The sequence below is a fragment of the Coregonus clupeaformis genome, unplaced genomic scaffold (assembly GCF_020615455.1).
Source record: "Coregonus clupeaformis isolate EN_2021a unplaced genomic scaffold, ASM2061545v1 scaf0472, whole genome shotgun sequence".
Taxonomy (NCBI): Eukaryota; Metazoa; Chordata; class Actinopteri; order Salmoniformes; family Salmonidae; genus Coregonus; species Coregonus clupeaformis.
Window position 1 is genome coordinate 218143 of NW_025533927.1, and position 25309 is coordinate 243451.

At 42.2% G+C, this 25309-nt stretch overlaps 2 protein-coding genes across 7 annotated transcripts; one reads left to right on the forward strand and one right to left on the reverse strand.

Moving 5' to 3' along the window:
- Nucleotides 1–448: 448 nt before the first annotated feature.
- LOC121543537 (RNA polymerase II-associated protein 3-like) lies at nt 449–10354 on the reverse strand. Of its 6 annotated transcripts, none has more exons than XM_041853477.2 (17): nt 10292–10354; nt 5122–5277; nt 4884–5024; nt 4599–4718; nt 4086–4213; nt 3867–3988; nt 3653–3723; nt 3434–3568; nt 3112–3239; nt 2911–3032; nt 2656–2726; nt 2457–2549; nt 2117–2352; nt 1779–1974; nt 1290–1387; nt 1102–1202; nt 449–995 (listed from the first exon to the last, which is right to left on the reverse strand). In XM_041853477.2, exons 1-17 carry the CDS (start codon nt 10310–10312, stop codon nt 910–912), a joined length of 2025 nt encoding a protein of 674 aa, XP_041709411.1. In that variant the 5' UTR covers nt 10313–10354; the 3' UTR covers nt 449–909. The 6 variants fall into 6 exon arrangements, with proteins under 6 accessions (XP_041709411.1, XP_041709414.1, XP_041709413.1 ...); XM_041853480.2 differs by lacking the exon at nt 10292–10354 and adding an exon at nt 8826–9024; XM_041853479.1 differs by lacking the exon at nt 10292–10354 and adding an exon at nt 5731–5815.
- LOC121543538 (mitochondrial inner membrane protease ATP23 homolog) lies at nt 9813–24035 on the forward strand. The gene is made up of 6 exons (XM_041853483.2): nt 9813–10061; nt 10351–10396; nt 22501–22582; nt 22690–22827; nt 22939–23022; nt 23310–24035. The coding sequence occupies exons 1-6, from the start codon at nt 9911–9913 to the stop codon at nt 23511–23513; spliced, it is 705 nt and encodes a 234-aa protein (XP_041709417.1). The 5' UTR covers nt 9813–9910; the 3' UTR covers nt 23514–24035.
- Nucleotides 24036–25309: the final 1274 nt, after the last annotated feature.

Sequence of the window (25309 nt, forward strand, 5' to 3'; positions counted from 1 at the left end):
GTCCTAAAATAAAGGTATTAAGACGACTATGACACTTTTCTTTTAGTTCACAGTTACTCTCCATAATTGTCAGTTACACGCCAATACAATTATTCTGCCAGCCCTACATCATGTGTAGACGTGCCACAAAATTCAGCCAGCTATTAACATTTCTCCTCTTATTCCCAAAGATCCTCACTGGTGTGGATGTTGAGAACCGTCGAGAGAAGAATTCCATTCAATGGCGGTGGGACAACAATGCAATCTAATAGCGTCTTTCTTTTCTTGTACCGCTGTCTGGAAAATGTGTGCTTTGTTAATGCAGTTTGACAGACTTTCAGTAATTGGTTTGTTTTCCACACATTGTGTATACTTTCTTGCCAACCTCTTAGTCCATGAGTATATCCCTGTAAAAATGCTATTTGCTGAAAATGATCTTCTCCGTATCTGCACTTTCAGTAATCATCAATAAAGATTAAGCCAATGTATTTAGGTATTCACACTCATTCTCTGCAATTTATGTATTGAACATGAGATGTACAGTCTTGGACAGAAGAATTGAAAATAACTAAAAAAGGTGCCTCTATTAGTATTTCAGTTCTCCAGGCTTTCTAAGACTGGTAGATGCATATTTGAACTATTATCCATATGGGTGTGTTGGGCCGCAGTCAGATAGAACATTCTGTTTTTGGCCATGCATATAGTAAGTACTGTTTTCTCATACGAGGATGAAACTTATACATGCTTTGAGCCATAGAAAAAAACTATAGTATTACATCAAATGTTACATACCTTCCAATATGGCAGCCAAAATTAACTGATTCATTGTTGCGTACATACAGCACTGTTTGGATTAGTAACATGTAATAGAGCATTGAAAAACACTACTTCAAATCGACTGCTTGCTTAGGGAAAAAGTAATTTATCACGTCATACTCCATACTTCTTTCGCAGGGCTCCAACTGAAGCGTCCTCAAGTCCAGCTTGAAGAAGAAAGTCAAACAGTTCTTGTAGAACTAGAAAAACAAACAAAAGTTAGCAGTTATCAATGCCGTATAATAATTTTGCATTTGGGTTAAATAATGTATCCGAAACTGTGCCAGATCAACAACCAATCGGTACCTTTCTTCTCAGGGCTGGACATGAACATGACAGCCATGTCGAATCGCCTCACCCCGGCCAGACTCCTGAGGATCTCCAGTATGACAGGTGGTTCTTCGTTCCTCATAGAAGGACAATGTGATAACTCAGTCACATTTCTTGTATGAACCATAACATTCATAATAGCACGGTATTTGTACAGTTCTTACTTGATGTAGAAGCTTTGTAACGTCCTTAGAATCTGATTGAGCATGTCTGGTTCAAGAGAGCTCTGGAAGATCTTGGCGTACGCCTGAGGTTCGATTTGCTAAAAACAGAACACAGACACACAACAAATAAACATCAGTCCTTGGTGGCATCTACATGTTTTTCTCAGCAGAAAAGACTAATCTAGTTGTATGGTGATTTGCTTTTGTACAAATAGAATCCCAAACAAGAGACCAGGTCTCTCTGAAGAAAAGATGATCACAAGAAAATAGGCTATATCTTATTAGTAAGTCACGTCATTAGCAACCATTTTGTATAGGCTATAAATAAAAGGTTAAATAAAAATGGACAGTAATACAACCCATATTTAATGTTTATTTATATATATATATATATATATATATATATATATATATATATATATATATATATATATATATATAATTTGTGAGTGTAATGTGTTTTAAGTCACGTTTTAATTCCACACCCACCTTCAAATACTTGTAGATGACTTCAGGGCCATTTCCAATCTTCCTGAGGTCTGCCTCTAGCTGGAAGCTGTTGGCGGGGGCAGGAGGTACGACCTCTGTCGAGGAGGAGGGTGTAGCAGGCGGTTCTGTTGGTTCACTGACGGTTGCCTCCCTGTGCTTCTGTGTCCGTGCTCTCACAGCATCCCCCTCAAGCCCTCTGAAATAAGGAAACAACCTCATCAGTGGTGCTATTGACGAAAGCCTAACTGTTGACAAAAGTTATATTATAAACTAACTAAAAACAATCTTCGAGCCAATCGGTTTGGGATTAAGCAATAAAACAGTATCGTATCTCTTACTTGACAGGGGAATGTGAGGAGACGTTTGATATCTCTTCAATCTTCAGGATCTTAGCGCTGGGGGAGGTAGAGGGAGGTGAGGCCTCACCCTGACCCTCTCTCACAGTGTCTGCGATGGAGGTGGTCTTCTGGGGCCTAACACGGGGGGCTGTGGTTGAGGTCAACACAGCCGAGGGCTCCTTCTGGACCAGGATCTTTCCACCAACCTCCTCAATGTCCACTCTCCTCAACGGCTTCTGAGATACAAGGAAATCCAATAGGAACATTGCTATGTGTGAATCTCTCAAGCCAAGTTCAGAAACAGCCTAGCGAAACAGCCTGTTTTATCTGAGTGACTCACGGTTGACTGCAGGTGAGGTGGTTTGTTAATTGGCTGTACTGTTCTCCGCTGTGCGTGCTCCTCTGTTGCCAGCAGACCACTTGTGCCCATGTCCTACACAGGAGCAGAGAGATGCTATGTCAATGATTTGTCAACAAAGACAACAGGTGTAAGAACATTAACACTAAAAGCCTTAGTGAGCATGGAACCACATACGTACAATGGCGATCTTCTTCATCTCATGAAATGCCTGCTTGTTTCCCGGTTCCTGCTTCAGGACCTCCTCAAAATCTACAATAAATAAATTAATAACCATGACAAACAGTTCCATGACTACTGCTACCATTCACACTAAAATACTTTAACCTGCTCAAGGTAGTTACATAGAAACCTGCCTAGCCTATACAAAATGGTTGCTAATGTCATGTGATCTACTAATAAGATATAGCCTATCTTGGATGCCTGTCTACTGTACCTTCTTTAGCTTGTTTGAGCAGTCCCAGAGCAGCCCTGGCTGTCCCTCTGCGGGCAAAGGCCTTTGAGTAGGTGCCATCCAGGGCTATGGCCTTACTGCAGTCCTCCTCAGCCTCTATATATCTGAGGAGAGAATCAAGCTTAATCAATGCACAGCGTTGACAGAATTTACACTTATCCAATACTCACTTATCATGCGTACCTCTGCAGCTTTAAGTAAGCCATGGCCCGGTTGGCAGGCAGAAGGACGTTGGTGCTGTCCGCTTCCATGCCCTTGGTGTAGTACTCTACTGCTGCCTCATACTTCCCCTCTTTGAAGTATGCGTTCCCCTGAAAGAGTCGAGGTTCAGTGCGGTGGTAACCATTTAGAAAACAATGCACTTAAAAACAGGCAAATAACATGCTGTAGTACAACTGTGATATGTCTTCAGAGCTGCAGTGTCTCAGAGTCGCTGGGTAACTGGTACCCAATATGTAGTGGGCCTACACTAACATCAAAAGATAAGTGTAGCAGGTGGCTCTACCCTGTCTTTCTGCACCACCGCCTCTTGTCTTCTCTGCTGTTCCTCCATGAGCTGCTGTTGCTTGACGTCCACCACAGGTGGCGCCACCACTGCAGCCTCTGGGCTTTCTGCCTTCCCACTCAGTTTAGCAATGACCTACAGATAGAGGAGAGGTTAGAGGGGATCAGGGAGGGGGATACAGAGGTACAGTAATAGATCCAGCACCAGATAATGTCTCACCTCTTTACATTTCATCACTTCATTCTGTGCCTCCAGGTTCCCAGGATCCAGCTTGAGAACCATTACATAATCTAGTTGTGTAGAGGAAGAAAGCAGAAATTGTTTTTAAGTGACCTATTATTATAAGATAATACGCCATATAAAAACTATACATCTTCTGCCGGCATTCTACCCATTTGAAAACATGTTTTGTTGTGTTACCATTACTCCTCACCTTCTAGGGCAGATTTATAATTTTGCAGGGCGAATCGAGCCGCTCCTCTTTGTGCAAATGCTTTGAAGTAGTTACTGTCCAGCGCGATGGACAAGTTGCAGTCAGACTCGGCAACAGCAAACCTGACAGACATACAGAAGTATGAATTATCACATTAATGTTGTCATTTAAAATATGACATATCATGAATATTCAAGTAATGGACTGATTGTTGCTTACTTTTTGAGTCTGAAGAAGCAGGCAGCTCGGTTTGTAGGCAGAATGGGGTTATAAGGGTCTGCGCCCATGCCTCTGGTGTAACACTCAATGGCATCATCATACTTCCCTTCTTTAAACAGCTGATTACCCTGAAAAACAACTGTGAAATTCAGTACAGCAAATATAAGACTTTGCAATCCATACATACAGTCAAGTAGTAACATCTACTGAGTACAGGTGACTGAGTATTATTGACAAGGACCCGATAATGGTATATTGTATGGGTAATTGTCTAGGATTTCAGAGGCAACTTTCTAGTCCTACAGACATCTAAATCACAGCATACTGCAAACAAATTCCCAGTTTGCAAATATGTTCATTGAATTCACCTTCAATGGGGGTCATTGTGTCATCATAATAATAAGTAATATTTTAAATGACGACATAAATACGCGAGAATTCATATTTCTGTATGTCTGTGTTAGGTTTGCTGTTTCTGAGTCTGACTGCAATACTATGAGTGTGAAGACGTACTTTCTCCTTCTCAGCAAGAGCTTTGTCTTGGTCAGTAGCAGGAACCCCAGAATCCTCAGATTCAGAGTCATTGGACTCAGCAGCGCTGTCCTCTTTATCCATGGACTCCAAAACCTTGTCCTACCAGAAGACAAAAAACATCCCAAAATGTTTTAGTGTAACAGCAAGCAGTACATACTGTTTAACAGGGTGCACTGCTGCCATTCAGTTTAAAACCATAGACTTAGTTTAAAACTCACTATTGAAATCAAACGAGAAACAGGCAAGATCCACCTAATCCATTACCACATCAAATTTGTCCCATGACTGATAGTCATAAGACTTTATCCTGGGTGCTTGTTTTGGTTCAGTCTTTGCATTGTTGTCTGATGCCTTCTTCTCCCTCTTCTTTTTGAAGTCCTTGTTTCGCACTGGTTGGAGGGTTTTCTAAGGCAGGAATACATAGGTCAGGATGTTTCTAACATAGCACAATCTCAACTGTATAGTTAAACATAAAATATACCAATTTTCAAGTGTAACATACTTGAGACTCGCCAATGCTCCCAGTTCTTAATTGCTCATCCTTCTTCTTTATGTCGGTTTCCCAGCTGTCAAGATCTTTCATGAAGTTATGCAGGTCCTCTGCATTTTTTCGCATTTGCAGTTGGAGTTCAATGGATTTGTTTTCAGACATGTCTACCTGTCAAATACATTGACTATACTAGGTTGACAAAACAGGAGATAGGATCACTTTCATTTAAGATGTTAGTCAGCTAGCTATCTAGCTAGTCAACGGAGACAGATATTCAATAAAACAATAACTTAGTTAGCCAACAGTCAGTTCTTTATTGATGTTACTCAAAAACTGTGTGGCTAGTACGCTACTGTTGACTAGCTACTATAACACCAAGTAGCTAGCTACAGTTGAGAATTTAGCTAGTTAGCTAGTCACGGCTGTCTCGCAAAAGCAGCAATTTATAGCTGGTAGCAAGCTAAGCTAACGCAATGCTTTTAACGAGCTTCGACCTGCCAATAAGAGCAGATTACATTATAATATTTGAGTACCTGTCCCTTGCGTCCCAAAATGATTATAACTTATCCGTTTAAACGAGTCTTACTAGCATTTTATATTAGCTACAAACTATCACCATACTGTCGTTTTATGTTTGTGTTCGGCGCCATGACAGCATTTCTTCTTCGATGAGGTTTAACGGCGTTTGGCATCCAATAAATGTTGCATTACCGCCACCTACTAGACTGGAGTATAACTCCCTTATACTTTGCTTGAAAAAATAAAATAAAAAATACCCTACCATCTAACACTCATAAAAAATAAACACCCTACTCTATTTCTCTATTGAAATATATTTAGTCCTACTTCAGGCCAACAGCCTGAAAGGACAGGACACCACCACTTAACACACTAACTCTTCTGATGGCAAGTCTCACACACTCAAATACCTCTCTGCAGCTGCCACCACAACCTCAATTTTCTGCGACTTACGTTCCATCAGTACAGTTGATAACCATTGCTATAAATGTTAAAAACCAAATATTACTTAAACATATCACTTGTTGGCTTATCCCTCTGTATTGGTACAGATCTACTACTCACACCACTCCTCTCAGGATCCCTCACCCATCTTCCTCTACTTTCTTCACTGCCTCAGCATACGACACCTTCTGCACTACTCTAACCCTTGAAACCTCAACTTGCCTCTCTCGCACCGGACATTTCTGATCCCCAGCCCCATGGGCACCCCTACAATTAACACTTACCACTACATTCCCCAATGCTACACATTAGTTTGACTCATGCCCTTCTGCACACTTCTCACACCTACAGTGAGGGAAAAACGTATTTGATCCCCTGCTGATTTTGTACGTTTGCCCACTGACAAAGAAATGATCAGTCTGTAATTTTAACGGTAGGTTTATTTGAACAGTGAGAGACAGAATAACAACAAAATAATCCAGAAAAACACATGTCAAAAATGTTATAAATTGATTTGCATTTTAATGAGGGAAATAAGTATTTGACCCCCTCTCAATCAGAAAGAATTCTGGCTCCCAGGTGTCTTTTATACAGGTAACGAGCTGAGATTAGGAGCACACTCTTAAAGGGAATGCTCCTAATCTCATCTTGTTACCTGTATAAAAGACACCTGTCCACAGAAGCAATCAATCAGATTCCAAACTCTCCACCATGGCCAAGACCAAAGAGCTCTCCAAGGATGTCAGGGACAAGATTGTAGACCTACACAAGGCTGGAATGGGCTACAAGACCATCGCCAAGCAGCTTGGTGAGAAGGTGACAACAGTTGGTGCGATTATTCGCAAATGGAAGAAACACAAAAGAACTGTCAATCTCCCTCGGCCTGGGGCTCCATGCCAGATCTCACCTCGTGGAGTTGCAATGATCATGAGAACGGTGAGGAATCAGCCCAGAACTACACGGGAGGATCTTGTCAATGATCTCAAGGCAGCTGGGACCATAGTCACCAAGAAAACAATTGGTAACACACTACACCGTGAAGGACTGAAATCCTGCAGCGCCCGCAAGGTCCCCCTGCTCAAGAAAGCACATATACAGGGCCGTCTGAAGTTTGCCAATGAACATCTGAATGATTTCAGTGTTGTGGTCAGATGAGACCAAAATCGAGCTCTTTGGCATCAACTCAACTCGCTGTGTTTGGAGGAGGAGGAATGCTGCCTATGACCCCAAGAACACCATCCCCACCATCAAACATGGAGGTGGAAACATTATGCTTTGGGGGTGTTTTTCTGCTAAGGGGACAGGACAACTTCACCGCATCAAAGGGACGATGGACGGGGCCATGTACCGTCAAATCTTGGGTGAGAACCTCCTTCCCTCAGCCAGGGCATTGAAAATGGGTCGTGGATGGGTATTCCAGCATGACAATGACCCAAAACACACGGCCAAGGCAACAAAGGAGTGGCTCAAGAAGAAGCACATTAAGGTCCTGGAGTGGCCTAGCCAGTCTCCAGACCTTAATCCCATAGAAAATCTGTGGAGGGAGCTGAAGGTTCGAGTTGCCAAACGTCAGCCTCGAAACCTTAATGACTTGGAGAAGATCTGCAAAGAGGAGTGGAACAAAATCCCTCCTGAGATGTGTACAAACCTGGTGGCCAACTACAAGAAATGTCTGACCTCTGTGATTGCCAACAAGGGTTTTGCCACCAAGTACTAAGTCATGTTTTGCAGAGGGGTCAAATACTTATTTCCCTCATTAAAATGCAAATCAATTTATAACATTTGACATGCATTTTTCTGGATTTTGTTGTTGTTATTCTGTCTCTCACTGTTCAAATAAACCTACCATTAAAATGAAAGACTTATGTCTTTGTCAGTGGGCAAACATACAAAATCAGCAGGGGATTAAATACTTTTTTCCCTCAATGTAGGAACCTCCCTCCTACACACTGCTGCCACATGCCCATAAGCTTGACACCTGTAACAACGTAACGTATTCGGCACAAACGCTTGTACAGGATAATGTATATATCCTAATATCACTTTGTGGGGCAAAGACTCAACATCCAAACTCAAAAGAACAGACCGACTATTCTGTTTCCCCACTCCCGCCACCCTGTCTGCGTCGCACCAAACGACGAGCATCACAAACACCGGGAATCTTATCCTTCAGTTGGTCAACTTTCACATTTACTGCTACACTAGTAATCACTCCTTTCAATGGCACCCTTTTCTTGAGAGCAAAACGATTCACATTTCTTGCCCCCATTCATTTAACATTTCTTGCCCCCATTCTGACCAGCAGAAACAAACAATTATCAAAAGACCACTTCTGGTTACTCTCACCGAATCCACAGCACCAAACTCTGTTTTCACCCAACCTGAAACCACAAATGGATCAGCTAAAAGGCAAGGGTCCACTTTTTCCCAAAACTTCACTCCTTCTGTCACAGACTCATCTTCATCCTGACCCTCGGTGAAAGCCTCGGGCTCCGAGAACTTCACCACACCTACCACCTCCGATACTTCGCCTTCATTCACTTCCATTTCTCATCCTGTCTTCAGCTCACTCTGCTTACACTTTCTACCATTCTTTAACAAACCATCTCCTTTTCCCCCGCCATTTTTAACCGACTCAAACTCACCCTCTTCCTCCCTCTCTCTCAAACCTCCCCTGCCTCTCTTTTCCCCTCCATCCCTCCTATTCCAGGTATACGTCTCCTTATGATAATACTGCACTTCTCCTGACATACATCTTGTTCTTGCCTTCTCAAGGGACGCCATTTAACCGGCTGCCACAATCTCCGTACAATCAGCACGAACCCCTCGGGATGTAGAGCTCAACAGTGCATCCCACTTGTAAAGCAACTGCTTCGTCTTGATGTTGTTCTTTATCAATTGCTACCGCGACGCTTTTCCATTTCAAACAAGAGCGCTTTTCCAGCCACCATCCACCGTTTGGCCGTCCCAGCAGCCTTTGCGCTTTGTTTTATACCGAACGTGCACGCAGTCAGTCACTTGCCAATGCATGGAGTAATGTTTTTCAATAAACCTTGTTTGTAATTATATTAGAAAAAGCTCATGTATTTTCTGTTAACTAGCTAGCAACAATGTTGTTGCAGACATTCATTTATTGAATCTTTCACCTTTGGTTTACTAGGTAAAATTAGTTTTATGTTGGATATTCTGTTTTCTCTTGTCAATAGCTATTGATCCAAGCATGCCATGACTATGAAAATGGTACATTCTGAATCAGGGGTAGATGGAGAAAAATCTACACCTTTTTCTCTCACTCTCTCTATATATATATATATATTTTATAATATGATTTTGTATTTCAATCTTCAATAGCTCTTACACAAAGCATGCCATGACTATGATTTTATCAGCAGTTCATTTAAGCTTGGCTCTTCAACACCATTACTCCTTAAATCTAATAACAATCTCTCCCTCCCATATGTCTGGCACTGAAATAGAACGGGTTCCACTGTATGATTTATATATACACAAAAAAAAGTTGTGGATTTTTGTTAATCCGCCCCTGATTAAGAATATAATTTTCATAGTCTTGGCATGCTATTGAAGATTGAAAACGGGAAAAAATACATTTTAAAAATTCATCCATCCTGCCCTGATTCAAAATACAGTATATAATTATCAAAGTCATGGCACACTGTGTAAGAGCTATTGAAGATTGAAATCCGAATATCCAATATACAACTAATTTTACCTCGGTCTGGCTTACCAAGTGGTTTGAAAACAGAGAATGACCTCTCGTAGCTAGGCTGTGTTTGTTCCTAGAAGCAAAAGTGGCTATTTTAGAGACAATTTCCATGCAATGGATCAAACTAAACAGCAAGAAGAGGACTACGGATATAACCTATTTCCGGAGAGGAATTCGGGAAAGTTCCAAAAGGGATCGATAGCAGAAAGCTTGTTCACTTTCAATCACAAATGTCAGGTCATGCTACAATTTGCAATGGAAACAAGTAAGCTAACAGGCTAGCTAGCAAGCTGATCTGTCGGTCATCCTCCAAAAAATATCGAATTGCAATAGTTAGCTAAATGACCGTGTAACCATTGATGCCATGTTTACATGTGTCATATACGTCATGGCCATGTTTCTAGCAAGCTTAGCTAGCTAGCTATCGTTGAATAGTAAAGAGACTGTCATGAGTAAGCCAGTCAGCTATAACGTTAACTGTTAAATGAGTGTTACCTGATTGCTGTCATGGTGCATGACCGGTTAGGCCTAATCTCAGTCTGTCTCCATTTCAGGTCCATATGCAAAGCTTCTCCTTGGAGCCATGAAAAGCTCAGGATGGTAAGTGTCAGCCAGCCACTATGTTCATCAATCACAACTCAACACAGCTGTCAGCTGCCATAAATCTTCTTCTTCCTATCAGTTTCTGGCAGACTAGACCCTGTAATGCGTATTGTTGCCTTTCTCAGGCTGGAGAGTGAGATCCACACATAATTATCTAAATATCCTAGGTGCAAGCCGGAGGAATAAAGAAACCACAACAGCTTCCTTGCTATTTCGCGCTGCCTGTCATTTGAGGCCAAAATAGTTACAAGCGAAAATGTGGTTACTCCCAACTCAGTCAGCTCACAGAAAAATACCCTCCTATCCTCATCATACTGTCTGCAATATAACAGAACATGCTTCACAGTAGTACAGTCTACCTCCCCACGTTCCTCACACTTCCCATCTGGGTGTTTCCCCACTAACAACAGAGGTGGGTAGAGTAGCCAAAAATTGTACTCAAGTAAAAGTACTGTTACTTCAGAATAATATGACTCAAGTAAAAGTAAAAAGTAGTCATCCAAATAATTACTTGAGTAAGAGTAAAAAAGTACTTGGTGAAAAAACTACTCAAGTACTGAGTAACTGTTGAGTTACTTGAGTTTATTTTTTTAACACAAGACAACAATCAGACAGACAAAAATACAAAATAATCATCTTTAGGCAAATTATAGTTCATCCAATCAATAAAATAAATTAAAATGAATTACAAAATAGCTTAAATTAAAATAATTCAGGTAAATTCAAGTACTTAAAAAATAAAATAAAATAATAATAAAAAATAAAAAATAAATAAGCACAAGTAACACACATTTCCAAACCTTTATACTTTTTTTACCAGGCAGAACTAGAACGAGGCAGCCCATAAACTGTGAGTGTGTCTCCACAGTGTCTCCACAGTGACAGAACAACAGAAGGAAACACAAACATTTCATACCAGGCATGCTGAACAGAAAACTGCACACCAGAAGGAAGCGGTCAACATAAAATAATCAATAGGTGTTGATTAGGCCTACTCAGTACCTTTGTATTGCATGGCAAGCAACAGCCCTTTTTCTGTGTGCCTAGAAATTAATACTCTGATCTGTGATTAGGCCACACTGCACATCTCACTGAGCAGAGGAAAAGAGCAGCAGTACACATCAACTGAAAAAGCACTAGTCCATGATAGATGGCCAAATAAAACAATATTGCAGGCCTAGTATCCCAGAACACAAATTAAGCTGAATGCATGTTCTCTAAAAGGCATCAGAGGAGAGTGATGTAGTTGTAGATGGGGCATTATGTTTACTTCCAGCTCCAATATCTAACAAGAAAAGTCAGCAAAAAAAAGTCACACTTGTCCCCCCCCAAGATAAGCAGCATAAAGCATGTATGTCTGTGTCTTTACAATGGAGTTATACATTAATAGCTCTGCGCTCTCTAGCACAGCCATTACACAGTTAAGTGGATTAAACGCTTTGCTCAAAAGCAGCTGAGAGAGGAGCAGCTTCCCCCATCTAGACTCCCACAGACAGACAACATATATGGCAATATTCTAACCTTTAGGTTGACACTGGCCCTTTGACTGGTTGACTTCAGTCAACACTCCAGGAACTCTTTGGCACAGTAACATGAAAACCCTTTTATATTGAAGGCCCCACTGGGAGTGTGTGTGTGTGTCAAAACATGCAGAAACAAACTATTTCACCAAAGAATCACTCAGTGATGTCACTATTAAGCTTCAACAGTAGCTGGCTCTCAAGGTTCTTGCTGTGAAGCTGTGATCGTTTAGCAGTGAACAGGAGTCCTGCATGACTGAAAAGTCTCTCACAGGCTGCAGATGCAGGAAGACCTGTGTTGACTTTGAGTGACAGCTTCTTGATGCGAGGAAAGGTGTGGAGTAGATCCATACCTGCAGGGGACAGACATGAAAGGTACCTCTCCAGCTCTCCTACTTGTGATTTTCCCAACTCCATGGACGCAAAGAAGTCGTCTTCATCAGAGAGGCCGCTGTTTGCGCTGGTGACATCATCCAAGTCGGTGTCGAGGTGATTTCTGATGTAGTCAAGGCCTGTGGGTTTTAGGGCAAGATAAATCGTTTTTCAAACGAATGAAGTCTGCACATTATTCTTACCCTTCTACTGTATAGGCTGTCAAGCTGCTGATGTTTGACATTAAAAGCTACCTGAGCTTCTAACTATATTGCCACCCTGTGGTTTGTCACTGACACACTATAATCCTAAATTACAGTAATATTATACAGAGTTATATAGGTCAATGTCTACTGGTTCACATTTGAATTGATAAACAAGTATATTTACCAGCATTTAAGATGTTCTCCTCTGTGGTCCAGGATGTTCTAAATCTTGGTAGGAGTATTGCTGCTGCAATCAGCTCAGGCTCTTTCATGACGTCTCCAAAACGTTTCTGGATCCCTTGCTGCAGGGCGTGAACAAGAGGTGTACACATTTTGCAAGTTGACTCCAACCTCTTCAGCTTGTCCCGCAACTGGTAAAGTGTTGGCAGCAGGAGGCCCATATGCACAGACGATTCCCCTTGGAGGATATTAAGGGCAATGGCAACAGGCTTCATCACAGCAGCATACTCGACCAAAAACCCAATTTCAGCTGGATTAACGATAAAAAAATTACTTATAGCTATTTCTGGTACAATGTCTTTATTATGCATTGTACATGTTAAATACACAAATAAATAAAAATTAGTTAAATTATTTCATTCAAGTCATCCACAATTGTCACACCACCATGCAAAGAAAACTTAGTTACTTGAGACAAGTGGATTCACCCATTAATCAGCAAGGCTTATTTATTTTTATTATTCTTTTAAAACAAAATATACATTTTGTCAACTTACATCTTTATCTTTAATGCTGTGCAGACATTGCGAATTGCTTGTTCTCCTTGCTCTCGGTGAATGCGCACAATCCTTTCTACAGCGAGGAACAGGGAGCTCCAGCGTGTCTGATTGGGTCGGAGAAACTGCAGCTTGCATTCACGTTCCACTGTTTCATGAGCCATGGTTGACCTGCTGGTTTTATTCCAAAGAGCATGACATTTTGCAAAAGCAGACCGAGACAGCCTCTTGTAGGTTTCGTTTGCAGCTCCTCCTGCAGCAGTGGCATCAACTGTGGATATAAGATTGAGGAGATGGCATGCACACTTTTGGTGCCTTGGAAGTTGGTACTCAAGGCCTGTGTTGTCATCCAGAATAGCAGACACATCTTGACACTCCACCTCTGACTCACTCTGATCTTCTGTTGCATCATCAAGGGTGGAGTCACTCTCCTCTTGTACATTGATGGCTTCCTCCTTTTTCTCCTCACCATATAATCGAAAGGCCTTCAGGAAGTTTGAGCCACTGTCTGTTGTCGTCCTGGTCACTTTTTCCCTGATGTGGTACTCAGAATGTATTTCCTCTAATGCAGCAGCAAGGACATCAAACGTGTGCGAGCCTTTGACAGGTCTACAAGCCAATGCAGCGCAGTGCCTCTCCAGTGAGGTGTTGTCTATCCAGTGACAGGTGACACCTAAGTAGCTACGTTGTCTGGCAGACCAGCAGTCTGTTGTGGTAGCAACATAGTTCACAGCACTCAGCTTTTTGATGATTATGCTCTTCTTGTGTTTTGCAGCTTCTTGTATTCTTGTGCATAACGTTTTCCTTGTCATTACTGTATGAGGTTGCAAGGTTTCTATCAAAGTCTTGAAGGATGGCGTCTCAACCACAGAAAATGGTTGGTTGGCCTCACATACATAATTTAGCACCAGTTTGTCAAGCGTTGCTTGTGTTACCCGCCCTGGGCATGATTTTTTCATTTTTCACAAGAGTATCACTGGAAGAGGAGGACTTATGCTTTCTGTGGTTCTCTAGTAAGTCTGTGTACTTTGCCAGTTTGTTGGGGAGAACCCTCTGTGGATAAAAAAAAAAATCTGTGAGGCTACAGGGAGATCAAGACATTAAAAGAGACTTATTATCACATCAAATTTGTGATAATAACATTTTCTATATATATATATATATATATATATATAGAAAATGTTTAAAACATAAGTAACCTAAAAGACAAACATTCGCCTATCCACAGCAAAAAAAAACAAATTTAGGAAACTTACTGCTACAGTGGGGAAAAAAAGTATTTAGTCAGCCACCAATTGTGCAAGTTCTCCCACTTAAAAAGATGAGAGAGGCCTGTAATTGTCATCATAGGTACACGTCAACTATGACAGACAAATTGAGAAAAAAAAATCCAGAAAATCACATTGTAGGATTTGTAATGAATTTATTTGCAAATTATGGTGGAAAATAAGTATTTGGTCACCTACAAACAAGCAAGATTTCTGGCTCTCACAGACCTGTAACTTCTTCTTTAAGAGGCTCCTCTGTCCTCCACTCGTTACCTGTATTAAATGGCACCTGTTTGAACTTGTTATCAGTATAAAAGACACCTGTCCACAACCTCAAACAGTCACATTCCAAACTCCACTATGGCCAAGACCAAAGAGCTGTCAAAGGACACCAGAAACAAAATTGTAGACCTGCACCAGGCTGGGAAGACTGAATCTGCAATAGGTAAGCAGCTTGGTTTGAATAAATCAACTGTGGGAGCAATTATTAGGAAATGGAAGACATACAAGACCACTGATAATCTCCCTCGATCTGGGGCTCCACGCAAGATCTCACCCCGTGGGGTCAAAATGATCACAAGAACGGTGAGCAAAAATCCCAGAACCACACGGGGGGACCTAGTGAATGACCTGCAGAGAGCTGGGACCAAAGTAACAAAGCCTACCATCAGTAACACACTACGCCGCCAGGGACTCAAATCCTGCAGTGCCAGACGTGTCCCCCTGCTTAAGCCAGTACATGTCCAGACCCATCTGAAGTTTGCTAGAGTGCATTTGGATGATCCAGAAGAGGATTGGGAGAATGTCATACGGTCAGATGAAACCAAAATATAACTTTTTGGTAAAAACTCAACTCGTCGTGTTTGGAGGACAAAGAATGCTGAGTTGCATCCAAAGAACACCATACCTACTGTGAAGCATGGGGGTGGAAACATCATGCTTTGGGGCTGTTTTTCTGCAAAGGGACCAGGACGACTGATCCGTGTAAAGGAAAGAATGAATGGGGCCATGTATCGTGAGATTTTGAGTGAAAACCTCCTTCCATCAGCAAGGGCATTGAAGATGAAACGTGGCTGGGTCTTTCAACATGACAATGATCCCAAACACACCGCCCGGGCAACGAAGGAGTGGCTTCGTAAGAAGCATTTCAAGGTCCTGGAGTGGCCTAGCCAGTCTCCAGATCTCAACCCCATAGAAAATCTTTGGAGGGAGTTGAAAGTCCGTGTTGCCCAGCGACAGCCCCAAAACATCACTGCTCTAGAGGAGATCTGCATGGAGGAATGGGCCAAAATACCAGCAACAGTGTGTGAAAACCTTGTGAAGACTTACAGAAAACGTTTGACCTGTGTCATTGCCAACAAAGAGTATATAACAAAGTACTGAGAAACTTTTGTTATTGACCAAATACTTATTTTCCACCATAATTTGCAAAAAAATTCATTAAAAATCCCACAATGTGATTTTCTGGATTATTTTTTCTGATTTTGTCTGTCATAGTTGACGTGTACCTATGATGAAAATTACAGGCCTCTCTCATCTTTTTAAGTGGGAGAACTTGCACAATTGGTGGCTGACTAAATACTTTTTTTCCCCACTGTACATGTTTCCTCAAGTTAGATGTTGAGTTCTTGAATGCTGAAATGTCTGTTTGTTTTGGTAGACACAGAAGACACTGCATAATGTAGCTGCTCTTTTGCACTTTTACTAAGGTAAACATGCTTTCAATATGAGGCCAGGGGTGCGGGTGTTCCTCCTCGTCTGTGTCTGCATTGCCGACGGCTAATTCTGACATTTTTGTGTTGCTACGACTGTAAAGCTAACCCGTCCCGCCGCTGAGATTGAGTATGGTAACGTGACGAGACTGCACAACTACGTTTGATTGGTGAAACACAGTCACGTGGTAGAGCCTTAGCGGAAGTCTCTCTCTCTCTGTCAAAATAAAACATTACAATAATGCATATGCGGGGGGATAAAGACAATGACGCGTAGAATACCAAAGAGGTAAAAAGAAAAGTAACGACCTCATTGTAGCCTAATGTAGCGGAGTAAGAGGACAGTTTCTTCTTCACAAATCTACTCAAGTAAAAGTAAAAAGTATAGTGATTTAAAACTACTCCTAGAAGTATAATTTTTTCAAAAACTTACTAAAGTAAATGTAACGGAGTAAATGTAACTCGTTACTACCCACCTCTGACTAACAATAACCCATTTTCCAATCCACAATGCCCCAACCTCAGCCTTGTCAACAGAACCCCATCCCTCCTTTCCTTCCCAAGATATCTATTGCCCTTCCTTACAGAATTCTGGATAGAGAAAAACTGCCTACCCCACTCTTCTCTCTCCCACTCATGTTGCCTCTCCTGGGTCAACCCCTTTGCTATGATGCTCCTACATTCCATCCCCCCCTAACGGGACCACCACATCTACCTCCTCCCTCCTCAAAGCGGCCTTCGCCACCATATCTGCTGCCTCATTTCCCCCTACCCCAACATGAGCTGGGATCCACAGAAAACCTTCCTTACACCCTTTCTACCCCACCCTATAAAGAGACTTCAACAGCTCTACTATCAGGTCTGGGTGTGCCTTTGACTTCCCTTCTCTCAGCGCAACCAGGCTAGCAGCAGTCTGATCACAAAATTACCCTTTTAGGCCCCACTTCTTCCACCCATCCCAATGCCCACACTAGTGCTAGCATTTCAGCAGGGAAGACTGAAACTCCATCAGACAGCCGCCTCCCCGGTGTATCCGAAACCGGGGAACATGTATCCCAAACCCTGCTCTCCCACTGCCTGGATCCTTTGATCCATCTGTGGAGATGCACAAGTAGGGACCCCAGTCCTGCCGCAGATGGGCCTCAACCACCAGAGAAGGCTCTCCAAAGTCCTTAGCCCTTATTGCATCAAGAATGGCAACAGCCACCGAGGAACTCACGGCCAGCAGACCTCCCATTCCTGACTCCCCCCATTCCTGCACTTGGTCACATAGCTTGGCCTACCTCTTCTCAATCTAGTTCCTTCTCCTCCCCATTCCCATGCCTCTCCCAACATACACCTTGCAGGGTGAGATGATACATGCCCCCGCACTTTTATCCCATAGCGCATGGCCATTTCAACCAACAACGCAGGGTTAGGGGTCGTTGGAAATGCCCCACAGCACAACCTCAGCGCCTTTGCCTGTTGTAGCCACCGCGGAACCAAATGCCATGCTCCCATAGTCCAGCACTGAGCGGATCATTGCTTGGTAAATCATTTGCATGGCGCTTCCCAGACAGGCACCGCATTATATTAATTACTTTACCGCATCTTAAAATAATTTTTCCCACATGGGTCCTCCAGGACATTCTCTCTTCCAACCAAACCCCCAGGAATTTGAACGCCTTGACCCATTCCAGCGGTGAACCATACTTCACCATATTCTTACTTTTATATACAACATTTTTTAACTTGGTCTTTGCTGCTGAAATTCGAGATCCTTTTCCAATGCCTCTTGCACCTTCCGGACCACAAACGGAATATTCCTTCCTCTTTTCCAGAGCGCTTCATCATCAGCAAACAGGGAAAGGCCAAAACCAGGCCCAACATCCTTGAACATGTCATTCACCATTATGTTAAACAAAACTGGCCAAATTACACTTCCCTGCGGTGTCCCATTGTCTATCCCCACTAACTCAGAATAAGCCCCACCAACTCTGACCTGGATGTTCTGGTTCTTCAAGAAATCTTGGATTAAATTAAACAGCCGACCCCTCACCCCAGCAGAATACAGCTCCAGCAGCGGTCCCCCTTTCTAGAGAATGTCGTATGCCAGAAACACCGCCACCATTCCCTCCTTGTAGGCCAGCGCCTTCTTTATATCACAGTCCAGTGCTAGCACTGAGTCCATAGTACACTGTCCTAACCTAAATCCGCTCTGGTACGAGGAAAAAATACCTTTACTCTCAAACATATGTACTAATCTGTCTGTGACCATTCTTTCCATTACTTTACACAGTACAGAGGTCAACGCTACGGGTCTGTATGAACCCGGGTGTAATGCCTATTTTCCTGGTTTCACAATTGGCACCACTATGGCATGTTTCCTCACTGCTGGTAACGCCCCCTCTTCCCATACTGTATTAATTAATGCCAATACCTCCTCCAGTACCAAATCATCTAGGTGTTTAAGTTGCTCATAGCATAGCCCATCCATTCCCGGGGCCGCGTTTTCTCCTCCTTGTATCGCCCGGCGCAGCTCATTCATTGTAAAAAACGCGTTGCTCGGGTCTAGCTGCCATAATGCTCTCATGACACTGATTTTATTGTACACTGAACAAAAATATAAACGCAACATGCAACAAGTTTATATAAGGAAGTCAGTCAATTGAAATGCACTCATTAGGCCCTAATCTATGGATTTCACATGACTGGGAATACAGATATGCATGCATCTGTTGGTCACGATACCTTTAAAAAAAGGCAAGTCGTGCCTGCATGGCAAGTCGTGCCTTGCCATGCAGTAGCCATTTGATTAGATGTTCAGGAGTCTTATGGCTAGGGGGTAGAAGCTGTTTAGAAGCCTCTTGGGCCTAAATTTGGCGCTCCGGTACCGCTTGCCGTGCGGTAGCAGAGAGAACAGTCTAGGGAGGCTGGAGTCTTTGACCATTTTTAGGGCCACCGCCTGGTATAGAGGTCCTGGATGGCAGGAAGCTTGGCCCCAGTGATGTACTGGGCCGTACGCACTACCCTCTGTAGGACCTTGCGGTCGGAGGCCGAGCAGTTGCCATACCATTACATTATAGTCATTTAGCAGACGCTCTTATCCAGAGCGACTTACAGTTAGTGAGTGCATACATTATTTTTTTCATACTGCTCCTCCTAAATAGACTATAGATTGGTTCATGGAGAATGGTAACTGGCAGCCTCAGATCCCCGAGTTTAGTTTCCCTTCTGATCTTCCTATCCATCTCTTTCTCCATTCCCTTTCTCCTCTATCCATCTCTTCTTGCCCCTTTCTCTCTGTAAGGCTGCCTGTACACACACAAAGGGTGCTCTACCCTCCCAGCTCAGCCCCCCTTTGTTTGCCAGGCTTAAGTCTCCCTTTGGCCCCAATACCAGGCAGTGATGCAACCAGTCAGGATGCTCTCGATGGTGCAGCTGTAAAACCTTTTGAGGATTTGAGGACCCATGCCAAATATTTTCAGTCTCCTGATGGGGAATAGGTTTTGTTGTGCCCTTTTCACGACTGTCTTGGTGTGCTTGGACCATGTTAGTTTGTTGGTGACGTGGACACCAAGGAACTTGATGCTCTCAACCTGCTCCACTACAGCCCTGTCGATGAGAATGGGGGGCGTCCTCGGTCCTCTTCATTTTCCTGTAGTCCACAATCATCTCCTTTGTCTTGATCACGTTGAGGGAGAGGTTGTTGTCCTGGCACCACACAGCCAGGTCTCTGACCTCCTCCCTATAGGCTGTCTCGTCGTTGTCGGTGATCAGGCCTACCACTGTTGTGTCATCGGCAAACTTAATGATGGTGTTGTGCGCCGCCCTATGGGACTCCCAATCACGGCCGGTTGTGATACAGCCTGGAATCGAACCAGGGTGTCTGTAGTGACGTCTCAAGCACTGAGATGCAGTGCCTTAGACCACTGCGCCACTCGGGAGCCCAAGAGACGGTAACAGCAACATTATGTACAAAATAAGTTACAAACAATGCAAAAAAACAAACAAAATAGCACGTTTGTTTAAGAGCCCATAAAACGGCAGCCATCCCCTCCAGCGCCATTTGCTGATGTTCACAACGTTGACATCAGCAAACCGCTCACCCACACGGCATTATACACACTGTCTGCCATCTGCCCAATACAGCTGAAACCGGGATTCGTCTGTGAAGAGCACACTTCTCCAGCGTGCCAGTGGCCATCGAAAGGGAGCATTTTCCCATTGAAGTCGATTATTACAAACTGCAGTCAGGTCAAAACCCTGGTGAGGACGACGAGCACGCAGATGAGCTTCCCTGAGATGGTTTCTGACAGTTTGTGCAGAAATTCTTCGGTTGTGCAAAACCACAGTTTCGTCAGCTGTCCAGGTGGCTGGTCTCCGACGATCCCGCAGGTGAAGAAGCCGGATGTGGAGGTCCTAGGCTGGCGCGGTTACACATGGTCTGCGGTTGTGAGGCCAGTTGGATGTACTGCCAAATTCTGTAAAACGACGTTGGAGGCGGCTTATGGTAGCAAAATTAACATTTTGTTCTCTGGCAACAGCTCTGGTTGACATTCCTGCAGTCAACATGCCAATTGCACGCTCCCTCAAAACTCTGTGGCATTGTATTGTGGTGAAAAAACAGCACATTTTAGTGACCTTTTATTGTCCCCAGCACAAAGTGCACCTGTGTTATGATCATGCTGTTTAATCAGCTTCTTGATATGCCACACCTGTCAGGTGGATGGATTTTCTTGGCAAATGAGAAATGCTCACTGACAGTGATGTAAACAAATTTGTGCACAACATTTGAGAGAAATAAGCTTTTTGTGCTTATGGAACATTTCTGAGATATTTTATTTCAGCTCATGAAACATGGTACCAACATGTTGCGTTTATATACTCTACCAGTCAAAGTTTTAGAACACCTACTCATTCAAGGGTTTTTCTTTATTTGATCTATTTTCTACATTGTAGAATAATAGTGAAGACATCAAAACTATGAAATAACACATATGGAATCATGTAGTAATATATATATATATATATATATATATATATATATATATATATATATATATATGACAGACATTACACTTACATTAAGACATATTGTAAGGCATTAGTTACATGAACAGAAGTCAAGCATAATAATATGTCAGAACATATTGTTTTGGTACAGTATATTATATTATACACAGTGTACAAAACATTAGGATCACCTTCCTAATATTGAGTTGCACCCCCTTTTACTCTCAGAACAGCCTCAATTTGTCGGGTCATGGACTACAAGGTGTCAAGCGTTCCACAGGGATGCTGGCCCATGTTGACTCCAATGCTTCCCACATTTTTCAAGTTGGGGGGGATGTCCTTTGGGTGGTGGACCATTGTTGAGACACACGGAAACTGTTGAGCTTGAAAACCCCAGTAGCGTTGCAGTCCTTGACCCAATCAAACCGGTGCGCCTGGCACCTACTACCAAAGGCACTTAATCATTCACCCTCTGAATGGCACACATACACAATCCATGTCTCCTCCCATTCATCTACACCAGTGGTATTCAAACTTCTTCAGCGGTGACCCCATTTTTTTCGGCAGAATTTCTGAGGACCCCATTTGTTCCCCAATAATTTATTGCGCTCCCACCCCAAATCTAATGACACAACCTTAAAATCTGTAAATATAGATTTTTTACATCAACAAATAACCTTTAATTCATTGCATTTTTATCTCTTATCAAAATGAAAATAAACCAATAAATATTTGTACTCAATAAAATTGTATCTTTCAAATTATCTTTCTCAAAAACGTTTTATAATGTCCCATACAATAATCTGTACTCTTAATTTGTGTTATTATTTTTATTGGCGACCCCACTGCAGTTTCCTAGTGGGGTTGCGACCCCGACTTTAAATACCACTGATTGACGTGGATTTAAATCAAAAAGGGATCATAGCTTTCACCTGGTCAGTCTAGGTCATGGAAAGAGCAGGTGTTCATAATGTTTTGTACACTCAGTGTATGTAATACAGGGGTGTCAAACTCATTCCACGGAGGGCCGAGTGTCTGCGGGTTTTTGTTTTTTCCTTTCGATTAAGACCTAGACGACCAGGTGAGGGGAAGTTCCTTACTAATTACTGACCTCAATTCATCAGTCGGGTACAAGGGTGGAGCGAAAACCCGTAGACAATCTGCCCTCCGTGGAATGAGTTTGGCACGTGATGTAATAGATATGATGCCGTTATATTGTTTTTTTTTCATGCTAATGAACATTTGGCATCATTATGCCACCCCTTTGTCAAGTATTATCCTGTCTCTTCAGTGCAGTGTACAAAGACAGACATTTCTCCTGTGAAGACTGTGATGGGACTGTCAGTGGCGGTTTTGATGCAACATCATCACAAGTATGAAAGCTAGAACCATTTCCTTTGTGTACAGGTTCAAATGCCATGCTGTGTACTTTGTATCACATCTGTAAGATACCAATTGTTTTTCCCCCTCCCAATTCTAGATTGTTTTGTGTCAGAATAATATTCACCAGCAGTCCCACATGAACCGAGTGGTTACACATGAGCTCATCCATGCCTTTGACCACTGCCGGGCGCATGTAGATTGGTTTAACAACTTCAAGCACTTGGCCTGCTCAGAGGTGAGACCAAGAGATAAACATGCATGTTATGGGGGAATGCATTGTGTTTGTGCTCAGTTTTAATTGTGTTTTAAAGGAAGTCATGTTAATTGTTTGGCTCTTATTTTTCAGATTCGTGCAGCAAATCTCAGTGGGGATTGCTCCTTCCACAATGAAGTATCGAGGTTCAACTTTGGCCTCAAGAAGCACCATCAGGTAATATCAGGAGATAATGTGAATTCACTGCAACCAAAATTGCATTCTTATTTGTATGTATTTCAGTCAAAACTGGTATCCTTCATGGTGTAGCATAACATGATTTTTCCCATCCTGTGAATTGGTATGTTTGAATTGACAACCGGTTTAGTTGAAACTGTAGTTGAAAGTAATGGCAAGTATAGCACTGCCTTTTTCAGTGCTTAGTGATTAACAAGAAGTGTTTATGATGGCCAATATTCACATGAAGAACTCCCTACCTAACCCATCCCACTACTACCTAACAGGAATGTGTTCGGGGACGTGCCTTGCGCTCCATCCTTGCTGTTAGGAAGGTGAGCCGAGAGGAGGCGGAGAAAGTAGTGGACGAGGTATTCGATACCTGCTTCAATGACCACGCCCCCTTCGGCCGCATCCCACATGACAAGAAGGACGCCAAGTTTGCCTACAGAGATTTTGAGAACCGAGATCGGTATTATGCAAACCTTTAATGTGTTATTACGTGCACAGATTAATTGTAATTTAATTTCCATGGGTGCTATTGTGAGGATCCTTGCAGAAAGCTGGGCAACTACCACTACCCTCAGCAGAATGACTGTGTCAAAAATGGTATGAAATTACCTCCTGAGGGGAAATATTCAGAGTTCTTTCTCTCTGTCATTTTAAATAAATCAAAGGATATAATACATTATATGTTTTTATAGCACACTTTTGTGGACTCTAATGCTATAACTAAAGAATGTGATGGAGTGGTTTCCTTTTGGAAATTGAAAAAGGTGTCCCTAATATTTTTTTTGTCATCCTTTTAGAGGTTCCAAAGTTGATGTTTATGCAGGGTATATGCTGCCTGTAAAACGTATTTCAAGACTGAAAGGTGGGGACGCCCCTCTACTCTTTGCCATGTGGACATACAATTACTGAGAACTGGGAGTTCACTGTAAATATATGTTATTGTATTGTATTGAATTAGTCAACTTGTTGAAATAAATATTTGATTATTATGAATAATATGATATTGAGTCTTGATTATTATTGCATTAGCATTGATGAATTGACAAAGACGTTTAAAAACGAATTCTACAAAGTGCACAGTTAATACCCTAGTTACATTAAACAGACACAGCATTCCCCGAAGACAGTATGACATCTAAATAAGCATGTTTCATGTTGTCGAGAAGCATGCATTAATCCGTGTTAGCATAATTCCTCTATCCATCAGAAGAGCAAATCAGTTCTTGATCAAGTTGGACAAGTGATGTTACTTCTCAGGACCTTAATATACAGTGCCTTCAGAAAGTATTCACACCCTTTGACTTTTTCCACATTTTGTTGTGTTACAAAGTGGGATTAAAATGGATTGAATTGTAATTCTTTTAAAAATTCTTCAAGCTCTGTCAAGTTGGTTGTTGATCATTGCTAGACAGCCATTTTTAAGGCTTGCCATAGATTTTCAAGCTGATTTAAGTCAAAAATTGAACCCTGCCACTTAGGAACATTCAATGTAGTATTGGTAAGCAACTCCATTGTATATTTGGCCTTGTGTTTTAGGTTATTGTCCTGCTGAAAGGTGAATTTGTTTCCCAGTGTCTGTTGGAAAGGTTTTCCTCTAGGATTTTCCCTGTGCTTAGCTTTATTCTGTTTATTTTTATCCTAAAAAAACTCCCTAGTCCTTGCCGATGACAAGCATACCCATAACAGGATGCAGCCACCACCATGCTTGAAAGTATGAAAATGTATGCGCTCACTAACTGTAAGTCGCTCTGGATAAGAGTGTCCGACTAAAATGTAAAAAAAAAATGTAAATATGAAGAGTGTGTTATGTTGGATTTGCCCCAAACATAACGCTTTGTATTCAGGACATAAAGTTAATTTCTTGGCCAATTTTTTTGCAGTTTTACTTTAGTGCCTTATTGCAAACAGGATGGATGTTTTGGAATATTTTGATTATGTACAGGCTTCTTTCTTTTCACTCTGTCATTTAGGTTAATATTGTGGAGTAACTACAATGTTGTTCATCCATCCTCAGTTTTCTCCTATCACAGCCATTAAACTCTGTAAATGTTTTAAAGTCAACATTGGCCTCATGGTAATTAATAACTTAACCATGCTCAAAGGGATATTAAATGTCAGCTTTTTTTCTTTTTTTTTTTACACAGCTACCAATAGGTGCCCATCTTTGCGAGGCATTGGAAAACCTCCCTGGTCTTTGTGGTTGAATCTGTCTTTGAAATTCAGAGCTTGACTGAGGGACCTTACAGATAATTGCATTTGTGGGGTACAGAGATGA

What these genes read in the sequence shown, in the direction of transcription:
- LOC121543538 (XM_041853483.2), top strand. Translation starts at nt 9,911, where the DNA reads ATGGATCAAACTAAACAGCAAGAAGAGGACTACGGATATAACCTATTT. An exon ending in ACAATTTGCAATGGAAACAA is followed by an intron (nt 10,062 to 10,350) that starts GTAAGCTAACAG and finishes TCTCCATTTCAG; the next exon opens with GTCCATATGCAAAGCTTCTC. An exon ending in AGCACTTGGCCTGCTCAGAG is followed by an intron (nt 22,828 to 22,938) that starts GTGAGACCAAGA and finishes CTTATTTTTCAG; the next exon opens with ATTCGTGCAGCAAATCTCAG.
- LOC121543537 (XM_041853477.2), bottom strand. Translation starts at nt 10,312, where the DNA reads ATGCACCATGACAGCAATCAG. An exon ending in CATGGGACAAATTTGATGTG is followed by an intron (nt 4,719 to 4,883) that starts GTAATGGATTAG and finishes GTCTTCTGGTAG; the next exon opens with GACAAGGTTTTGGAGTCCAT. An exon ending in AGATGAAGAAGATCGCCATT is followed by an intron (nt 2,550 to 2,655) that starts GTACGTATGTGG and finishes GCTCCTGTGTAG; the next exon opens with GACATGGGCACAAGTGGTCT.